This window comes from Myripristis murdjan, chromosome 16, assembly GCF_902150065.1.
Source record: "Myripristis murdjan chromosome 16, fMyrMur1.1, whole genome shotgun sequence".
NCBI lineage: Eukaryota > Metazoa > Chordata > Actinopteri > Holocentriformes > Holocentridae > Myripristis > Myripristis murdjan.
Genome location: NC_043995.1, coordinates 33511735 through 33522152, shown reverse-complemented (window position 1 = coordinate 33522152; position 10418 = coordinate 33511735). Strand labels below are relative to the sequence as shown.

At 46.0% G+C, this 10418-nt stretch overlaps 1 protein-coding gene and 1 long non-coding RNA gene across 2 annotated transcripts; both read left to right on the top strand.

The window, feature by feature from the left end:
* LOC115374294 (uncharacterized) lies at positions 1-635 on the top strand. The gene is made up of 2 exons (XR_003929605.1): positions 1-83; positions 516-635. It is a non-coding gene; the product is annotated as an uncharacterized LOC115374294 (long non-coding RNA).
* Positions 636-1360: 725 nt separating this feature from the next.
* Positions 1361-10101, top strand: LOC115374344 (protein asteroid homolog 1-like). The gene is made up of 4 exons (XM_030073202.1): positions 1361-2652; positions 4541-4736; positions 9230-9374; positions 9828-10101. Exons 1-4 carry the CDS (start codon positions 1417-1419, stop codon positions 10099-10101), a joined length of 1851 nt encoding a protein of 616 aa, XP_029929062.1. The 5' UTR covers positions 1361-1416.
* Positions 10102-10418: the final 317 nt, after the last annotated feature.

Genomic DNA, 10418 nt, shown 5'->3' with positions numbered 1-10418 from the left:
CACAGGAGAACCTTGTTCAAACTGACAGCTGTATTTTGTATTCTGCTGTCAGCTGTGTTACAGTACAGTAAAGCTGATTGAAGGTCTCTACTCATTTGAGCGTAAGTTGTTATTTGAGGGAAATATTGGCTTTTGCTACTTGCTTTACAAAATGTAACGATGGAAATTGTCAAAAAAAAAAAAAATGACTGCAATACACACAGGAGAAAGTAAGGCTGAACCTGCTCAGACTGAAAAGGGTGTGTTGCATGTTGGTGTTGAGTATGAAGTGAGTGAGTGGATTAGTTGTATTGGGCTGTGACAAAATGTGCTTTTGCTGCATGTTTGAAATGTTTTGTCATGGTAAGAGCCTTTTGCAAACAAAATGTGTTATTTTGGGAAGAGCGCCTCTCATTAGGCCTATGTATTAACTGTTTTGATACCAGGGTTTCTGAATTGACAGAGGAGGTAAAGCGACTGAAAAAAAAAAACTGTAAATTGTCAGCTGTGTTACAGTGCAGTAGAGCTGATTTAAGGAATCTGCTCATTTGGGCATAAGCTGAGTTGTTTGAGGGAAATATCGGCTTTTGCTACCTGCTTTACAATATGTAACTATGTAAATTGTCAAAAAAAATATGACTGCAGTACACACAGGAGAAAGTAAAGTGGAACCTGCTCAGACTGAAAAGGGTGTGTTGCATTTTGGTGTTGAGTATGAAGTGAGTGAGCGGCTGGATTAACTTGCTTGACTGTAAGTTGTATTGGGCAGTGACAAAATGTGCTTTTGCTGCATGTTTGAAATGTTTTGTCATGGTAAGAGCCTTTTGCAAACAGAATGTGTTATTTTGGGAAGAGCGCCTGTCATTAGGCCTATGTGTATTAAAAAAAATAAAAAATAAAAAACGGTAATTGTAAATATAGTTCTCTTTTTTAAAAATACATTTTTTTAATTTTCAGGTATTTTACCCTTATTTATTTATTTATTTATTTACTGTTTGTTTATTTTTGGCATTTTGTTCCCTAATTTGCTGATTGGATTTAATATAATTTTCATTTCAGACTCTGTAGAGCAAAATCCCTCTGTGTGGTGGAGTGACTCTTACCGACAGTTTGTCACACAGTCTGATGCGCTGCAGGGTTTCTGAGCTGCAGGCCTCCTGTCGCTGCCACTTTCCACAGACAGTCAGTAAACACACCAAACAGCAGTACTGCACAGCGTCTGGTTACCGTCAGATAAACACGAATCAAGCCCAACCCAAACTGCTGCTCAATGACAGGCGATGAAATGAGGAAATGAAAGTAAGTTTCATAGTTTAATCCGGATATGTGCTGGCAGCTCTCTGACTTCATTAGTGCGGTCAGGAAAGTGAAACTTAAGGAAAAGAAATTTAACTCTGGTTTATAGAGTGCCGCTCTGGCTCTGTTGCGCACATCAGGATGGGGATTCAGGGCTTGACCAGCTTCATCGAGGCCAACAGTCAGATCTACCGGGACGTCCAGTTCAGGGACAGCCGGCTAGTGGTGGATGGCAGTAACCTGTCCTGCCACCTGTACTACACTGAGGGTCTGGACCAGACGTACGGCGGGGACTGTGCTGGGTATGCGGATCTGATCGAGAGGTTCATCAAAGCGCTGAGGGGCTGCGGGATCCAGCCCTACGTGGTGCTGGACGGAGGCAGTGACCACACTGATAAGAAGCTGGAGACCAAGAAAAAACGAGACAAGGCACTGATCCAAGCAGCCCATGAAAAGTCACTGGGCAGGCAGACCTGGGGAGACATCATGCCCCTGATGTGCATCTCGCTGTTCAGACGGACTCTGTTCCGGCTGAAGGTCCCGGTGGTCCAGTGCTTCTTAGAGGCAGACCAGGAGGTCGCCGCCCTGGCAAGTGAGTGGCAGTGTCCGGTGCTCTCCAAAGACAGCGACTTCTACATCTTTGACCTGCCGGCGGGGGTGCTGCCCATCCCCCATTTCCAGTGGGAGGTGGCGGCGCAGAGAGGCTTCGTCCCCTGTAAGATCTACACCGCCTCCAGCTTCTGCTCCATCTACAACATCCAGCCCCGCGTCCTGTCCGCCTTCGCCGTGCTGGCTGGGAACGACTATGTGAAGTTGGAGGACATGGGGGTGTCCCTGCACCTGGGAGCCCATGAGAAAACCAGACCAGCCAACCTGGGGGAGCTGCTCCGCCGCCTGAGGGGCTTCCAGGAGCCCCAGGAGGCCCTGAAGGCGGCGCTGAGGCTGATGGGGGAGATGAGCAGGCAGAAAAAGGCGGAGGTCCTGAAGAGCTTGTCTGCGGGCATGGAGGAGTACCAGCTGCCTCCCAGCGCCCTGGGCCGGTTCTTTACTGATGGGACAGTGCCTCCCCTCCCCCCGGAGGACCGGGCTCTGGTCTCGGACTGGGTCCGCCTGCCTTTCACCAAAGGCCGACTGGACAAAGTCATCCTGAACGTGCTGCGGCTGAGGAGGGTCCGCCTTCCTGTCATGGTGGAGCACAAAAGCCTGCCCAGCTCCCATCTCACCTCAAGGCCGATCCGCCAGGTGATGTACGGGCTGCTGCTGGGCGATGAGGAGGTGGAGGAGTACGACCGGAAGGGCCTCCAGCTGACCAGGTGCATGGTCCGGTCGGTCTGCCGAGGAGCCGCTCGGCAGCTGAGCCTGGACTCCCTGGATAAGGTATCTTCATTTTTACAGTCACAATATACTGCCACCTTCCGACTACGAACAACCAGTGGCGGTTCTGCCTATGTTGCCGTCCTAGGCGAAATTACTGCCTTGCACCCTTCCATGTTACTACTCCTACCCCCCGCCAGAAGCAATTTTCCAGACGGTACCAGCGCTCCTCCGGCTGCTAGAGGCGCCCTTCCCAGAGCCGGCCATGCTGTGCACGGCGGCACCTTTTCAGCAAGCAGGGGCACCTTCAGCTGCATAGATCAGTGGTTCTCAAACCTTTTTCAGTGAAGTACCCCCCATGAAATATTTTAGCAGCCAAAGTACCCCCGAGTTCAGCGTTGAGGGGGGCTGCATCTTGATTTCCCGAAACTGAATAAATACCAAAGATAGCAAAACAAAACTGCTCTGCTAGCTCAATCATGTTGTAACTGAATATCCGCTGGATCACGGAGGATCTTGTTTAGGTCTTCTTTACTTACACCTGAGAAATCAGCTGTTTGTCTGTTTTTTTTCAGGTAGTCTTGTGGAAATTCACCTGCTTCATTTCTTGACTCTCCAGCTGATCCAGCTCTTCACTCGTCTCTCTCGTGTATCTCTCCTTTTTCTCTTCTGTCTTGTCTTCCTCGTTCAGCCGTTCATCCAAACTTAGGTCGCCAAAGAAATCAAAATTGACAACAAAACGGTCCATTATGCAGACTAACAAAGTTGACAGCGGCTTTTGATGCGGGTTTCAGTGAAACGTTTCGTGTTGCCATGGAAACCACACAGACTCAGGCAATAAGATATAGGCGGAGTAATATTTTCAGTGATTGATAAAGTATTTTTCATTTGAGCACAGCTCCCCGTGCTGTCATGCTCATTTGAGCACATTCTAAACGTCTGATTGACCAATCAGATTGCTTGGTCGATCTACATGTTGTATAATTTAAAAAGAAATCTCAAGTACCCCCTGGAGTTCCTCCAAGTAGCCTACCCCCAGGGGTACGCGTACCCCCATTTGAGAAACACTGGCATAGATAACAAAAAACTGCTTCGCGGCGCTGATGATTTTTTTTTTTAAAGTGCTTGTGCCAGCAAATATTTTGGACCAGCCACCAGTCCAAAGATATTTTTGAGCCAAATGTCCTATATGATTGAATCTTCTCTGTGAACCAAATAACATCGGTGCCATGGCTTGTGTTGATCTGTGGATTTTGGAGACTTCAGCTTGTTGTGCCGTGATCCGAGCCACAGAATCCACAAACAGCAGTTAATCAGTCAGGCCGGCTGAGAGGGTCAGTTATAAATGTAAAAAATAAATGATTGTGATTGACAGTGACCGAAAAAGCGCTCCAGTTTGTGAGATCTTTGTAAAGTTATTATGAATAGTCAAAAAGTAGAGAAATGCCCGTGCACAGCGACAGTCAAGGTGCCGGTAGTGTGGCAAAGGAACAGACTAGTAGAGAAAACCACATATAGTGGAAAACCGCACACTGGACTGTGTCGTGAGGATCTTTTATTAAGTTCAGAGCAACGTGTTTCGCTGGTGGCTTCTTCAGGCTCAGCACAGGCACAGTCGACACAGTCTGGTCACGGTGTGCGGTATGTTTTCCACTATATGTGGTTTTCTCTTCTAGTTTATTATGAATAGTTTTTGGCTGCTGTTCACTTCTGAAGACATCACTTGGAGCTCTGATTACTCCTCATAAACATGAATTATTATTTTGGACTCCTTACAGACTAAATAATCAGTCAGTTAATTAAAAAAAATTTTAAAAAAAAAATCAATATTAATCAACAATGAAAACCGTCATCAACCGTCTTAATTTTTGACCTCTCCTTCCTGCTTTCTGTTTTTTTCCTGTGTGAGATAAAACACATCTGTGTTGCACTGTCTGTCCCGCTCCACCAGGCGGAGCTCTCACAGCGTGTCCGGGTGTTGATGGAGGCTCTGGAGGTGGAGCCGTCCTGTTTTCAGGGCGTGGAGCCTCACCTGCGCCTCCTGGTGGCTGTTACCTGCTGCTGGATGCAGAATGCGAGCCCTCCTCCACACCAGCACCTGCTGCAGGCTCTGCTGCTGGGACTGGTGACCACACACACCAGCACAGGTAGGACACACACAGACACACACACACACACACCTCTTGTTACACTTTGATTGTAAAATTAACCTGCTGTCACTTTCGGCACCATGGACAGCGCCGCGGATGATCCGCGGAGAAGCCGCAGCTGTGAGCGTCAGTGGGTCAGGGCTCATTAGGGCCTGATGCGCAGCACCTGAGTGACGCCACTGAGAAAAAGCCACTCTCGCTAGACAATAATTTTGTTCCACTTCCCCTTTCCCCTGATTTTAAAGTTGTTAAGTAATAGGAAATAAAATCTATATTTATATATATATATATATTTTTACTTGCAAAATCGACTCCTCCTGATATCTGCACCTCACACCTCTGTACTCTGTTCAGGGTTCAGAGTGCTCTGGCTGGTAAATATCCTTAATCAGCCCGTAGGTTCTTAATTTTGGTTTACGCAGTATTTCTTCTGACCTGCCTTTGGAAATATTTTTTCAAACTCCCTTGCCCAAGCATAATTAGAAAAATCCCAGTGGAAGGTTTGTTCAGTAAGGCTGTTATCAGGCCTGTTGATGAATCGCACTGCGTCGCTTTTGCGCCGCACACGGCTGCCGTCCCATGTCACACACCGGCTAGTTTATGAACAGAGCGCGTGGCTCTGTGCTGAACAACATCACAGTTGGTTTGCTTATGGAAATCCCAAACCCCAGCACTGTGATCTCACACGGGACAAACACAAGGTGTAAACACTGTTTGCAGGTTTTATAACCAAGATCCCTGCAGGACTTCACCTGACGGCTGCACAGGCTTTTGTTCTTTTTTCAAAAGTAAGATGATCACCTAAAATAGTAGTAGGCTAGTAGTAGCAGTTTATTTGTTCCCGTAGGGTATTTGGGTTGCAGCAGATCACACGTGGCATTACAAGATAAATAACTAACAGTAAAACAACATAAATAACATCAAACGAGACAAAACATTCAACATATGCAGAGCATAGTAGTCACATCTTCATGTACAGATATAGGGGGGTTGGAATAAATTATGAATATTCTACAGACCAGTTAAGCAAGCTTAGGTCAAGAACTGTGTTAGTTGTTAAGGAGTTTAATAGCCTGAGGCACAAATGAGAATTTTGCTCTGTTTTTTGTAAACAGAGGGGGGCGGTATCGTCGTGCACCCAGAAGGCAGCAAGTCAAACATGTAGGCAAGAGAGTCACCAGCCTTTGGTCATACTTCATGAAATACCTATTTGGGAAAGTGCTAGTGCAAGAATTTGTGTATAAGATAAAAAAAAAAAAAAAAAAAAAAAAAGGAGATAAAACACATCCCTGAGGGGAGCCAGTAAAAGTGGTCATTTTATCAGAAAGCGATGCTCCTACTCTGACCTGCTGGATTCTACCACTGAGAAAGTCAGCAAACCAGGCAATAAGACCAGCTTCAAGAGAATATTCAGAAGATAAAACATTTGCTAAAATACAAGGCTTAATGGTATCAAAAGTGGATGAAAAATCTACAAATAAAATCTTGGCATGAGCCTTTGGCTTTTCAAGGTGAAAGTGGAGGAGATGTAAGAAAGTGGCAATGGTGTCCTCCACCCCTCTGGATTCTTGGAATGCAAATTGCAAGGGATCTAAGAGGCGCTGTGTTTTAGATCAGATGTATTTCTTGACAAGACGCTCAAAACATTTGATTACTAGCGAAGTCAGAGCTTTAGGACGGAAACCACTAGGCTGACTAGGATTTGGGGTCTTTGGCAATAACTGCACTTTTCCAAATAATAGGAACAGTTTTGTGAATGATAGAGGATCTAAAAATCTCAGTGAACACAAGGGCTAACTGTTCAGCGCGATTCTTTAAAAGTGAATGACGGCCCATATCTGGCCCAGGTATATGAAAGCTGTGTTTGAACCATAACATAGCCAGACCTCTGCCACAGTTATACCAACTGCTAAGATCATATGGCTTACAGCTGGGCCTCATACTGCGTGCCTGTATGGCTGAGTACTGGTAAAGCCTAATGGCTCTTATGTGGCCCACATGTGGCTCACAGACCAAAATCCAGATTTTACCCAGAAGCTAACCTAATTTACACCAAACCTTTTACCTGGCTCACGTTCGGAAGTGAATGATGGGCCGTTCTGCCCATGTTGCCGCCCTGGGCGAAATTACTGCCTATTTTGGGCACCGGTCGACCTCATGCCGACCGGTGCCGCGCCCACCCAGTCAGGTCTGCCGGATCTGACAAGTGAGCGGCGCACACAGACTGCCATATATACCTTTAATTATAAATCAACTTTTGTTCATACGCGGTTGCAGCAGCACAACAGACACTGACACAGACAACATGGTTGATTATTGACTGCGCAATGCGGCCATTCGCCGGTAATCGTGGCATCAGGCGAGCCTACCTACTGGTTTACATATGCAACATTACAGGTGTGTTTCCTTAGACCCCAATATTAGACAAGGCCTTTTTTTCAGGGCATTTTCAATGGAAAAAATATCATCTTATATTCAGATGAATACGGTAATAGAAAACTGGTTTGCAGAGCTGATGATTTTTTTTTTTTTTGCTGTCGTGCCGCCCCCCGTGTGAAATGAAAAAATGCTGCCCTGGGCGGCTGCCCGCTTCGCCCGTGCCTAAAACCGCTATTGGTGACATTACTTGAAGTGAATGACAGGTCAAATCTAGCTGGCACCAAATAACAAAAATAATTTTAGTGCAATATGAGCAGTGATTAAGTTGCCCTGTATATGGATCACTTTAACCATCCATGATATGTATGAAAATGAAACACACAAGTTTTGCTTCAAAGTTTTATTTCACAAAATGTAGTGCAAACAAGAATGAACAGTATAAAAAATATGAACAGTATGTAACTATAAATGAACAGTTTAAATTTAGCTTAACCGTCAGCTCCAGCTCTTTTCTTTTCATTAGCAGTTTTTTCTCTCTTTTCTCCCACCATCTCTGTCACCAGCCAGATGAAGCCATGTCTGAGACTGAGGAAGTCATTGGGTTTCTTCTAACAGCACCTTCACAATGCAGAACATTAGAAAGAGTAGTGTTATTGTAGCTTTTGATATAATGTAATGCACTGCAAATTTTCAAAAAGTTTTTATATTTCATAAACTGTATGTAGACGTTCAGGGAGAAGACAGGCAAAGGAGCGTCACCTCTCACGTGACACTGGTTGCATCACTACAGAAAAGTACTGTGATTGGTTCGTTGCGGCCAGGGGATTGTGGGATTTGTAGTTTTTGAATGACCGCACTTAAGCTAGGTTACTCGCTGAACCAGTCTCCCGGTCCGCACACACACTTTTGAGGGCAAAGGCGAGTGAAATGTTTGCACTAAGAGAAGCACATAGAAACTGAAAGATGGCCACTCGACCATATATTCATGTTGGTGGACGGGCAGAGGCGCCGCGCATAGATCTCTGGCTTCATTACTCGCTAACGTTAGCAGCTAATCACCACTGACACGCCTCAGCTGCGTTAGCACCCAACGTTAGCAGCTAATACAATTTATATACCATACATTAGCAGCTCCCGTGCTTCATATGGCTTCATATAGACACAGGTGCTGTGTTAGCAGCCAATGTTAGTAGAGCTTAAAGTTAGCGACCACTTTTAGCAAAATCAGACATCAGAGATCATTAAAGTTGAATCAAACATTTTCATCCTAAAAGCAGCAGGCTTAGCGAGGATGCTAACGCAGCCGTAAGCCTGTGTCTAGTCACCGCCTTCACACGTCTTAAAGAAGAACAGACTTCTGTTTGGCAAACCATCTTATAGTTTTCTCCTCCAAAGACCAAAGGTTTTGTGGAACCATAACTTAGTGAGAATATAATCGCCATTTATTATCGTTCAAATTTAAAAGGTTTAAAATTCACTTACCAAGCCAGTTGAAAGGTGAGAGGAGCCAGGTGAAAATTAGGCAAATAAGGTCCTGGTCACGTGCTGCAAAAGACTCCACTTTGCCACCTGGGCAGGTGTCAGAGTGTATGGCCAAACTGAAGTGGTTAGGATGTGGCCCGCATGTGTTCTGCCATATCACATTTGCCAGTTACAAATCACGTGTGGCCCAAAAGTAAAATCTATTATCTGGGCCAAGCGCTTCAATTACTGAACTGTCCCAGAGGAGAAATCCCCTCCATTTTTGAAGGTATGGCCAAACCAATGTGGTTATGATGTGGCCCTCATGTGTTTTGCCGTATCACATCTCAGCCAGAGGTACCAGCTAGATGCCAAATGTGGCCCAAAAGTCAATGCTGTCAGGGGAGGCTGGAGGAGATGGAGGAGGAGAGATAGATATGATATAGATATAGATATCATGGCATGGTTCAAGTACTTCACTTTCTCCAGGCCTGCAGAAAACAAACTTTAACATGCCTGACCTTTGACCTTAGATATTTCTGTACATGCACAAATACCATTGCTACACCCACATACACTTTGAGAGCCACAAGCCAACAGCTTCTCCAAGTACAGCATGTGGATGAACTGTTGTGATGTGTGTGTTGTAGCTTTGCAGGTGGAGAACAGAAACGCTCCACCCAGTCTGGATCAAAATGTGGCTCACGCCTTCAACCAGTGGCACTCCTGTGTGATGTTCAGCATGCAGCTCAACCAGCTGCTGGGCGAACCTCTGCCTGAGCCTGAGGTCATCAGGTGAGACTGCACAGCCAATCACTACAACCAACACCAGACCACAGTTACTAACAGCATCATAAAGAGTGTTTGGGTCAAACTATCAAGTGATGGGTCAAGTTTCTCAGCACGTCAGCCGACTGGACGGAAACCTCGCTCTGCAGCTGAAAGAGACTGAGCAGCAAACAGCAGCTCTGCAGTCAGTGCTGCAGGTTTCTCTGCTGTCTGAAGCTCAGTATCAGGACAGTAATGCTCCCCTACAACAGACTCAGTACAAGCCTTTAGAAGCAGGAGCCTGGAGCAGCTCAGCCTTTTGTCCAGTGTTCAAACAGCAGCAGGGACTCGGAGCCTGAAGGAGCTGCAGCAGGCAGGAAGTGTAAAACGGTGGGGGCTCATTCAGCCCCAGTTCATACTCATGAGTCTGCTCTAGCTGATGTTGTGTGGCTCCAACTGTCTTCTCTTGATGTTCTCCAGGTTGTATGAGGGAAGGCTGTTCCACCAGCTGGTCCACAGCCTGAGGGAGGGGAAGCAACCTGAGCGTCTCCTGACGTCCTCCAGCCTGAAGCTCTACCGAACCCTGCTGGCTGCCGTGGAGCAGGCCCGGCATCAGGGAACCTCAGCTTCTGCCACCGAGGAGGCAGCGACAGCAGACCAGGGTAGAGGCTGGGAGCTGGTGACTCACGGCAAAGGCAAAAAGCGAGGACACCAGCCCAAAAACTCAGAGCTCGGCCGCAGAAAGAAGCGCTGAGGCCAAAACTGACTCTCTGTGGTTGGAACGTGTCCAGGAATCAATCCATCCATCTGAGTTGCAATGTCCTGTCTGTGTCCTTTTTTTTTTTTTTTTTTTGTACAGAAAGAAGCAGACAGCGACAGCCAAACGTTTCTTGGTGCAAATTTTTATAAAAATTATTTGGATGACAATCAGGCTTGTATGAGATTACAGAGCCAGGGAAGGGGTGTGATATTCCAAGAATTTTAAAGATTAAAGTCAGAAAATTCATGAGGAAAAAACTTACAAATTTATGGGAAAAAGGTAAAATTTCTGACATTATAAAGTCACACATT

Coding starts and splice junctions, on each gene's coding strand:
- LOC115374344 (XM_030073202.1), top strand. CDS start 1,417: ATGGGGATTCAGGGCTTGACCAGCTTCATCGAGGCCAACAGTCAGATC. Junction 2,653..4,540: donor GCCTGGACTCCCTGGATAAG/GTATCTTCATTT, acceptor CCGCTCCACCAG/GCGGAGCTCTCACAGCGTGT. Junction 9,375..9,827: donor CCTGAGCCTGAGGTCATCAG/GTGAGACTGCAC, acceptor GATGTTCTCCAG/GTTGTATGAGGGAAGGCTGT.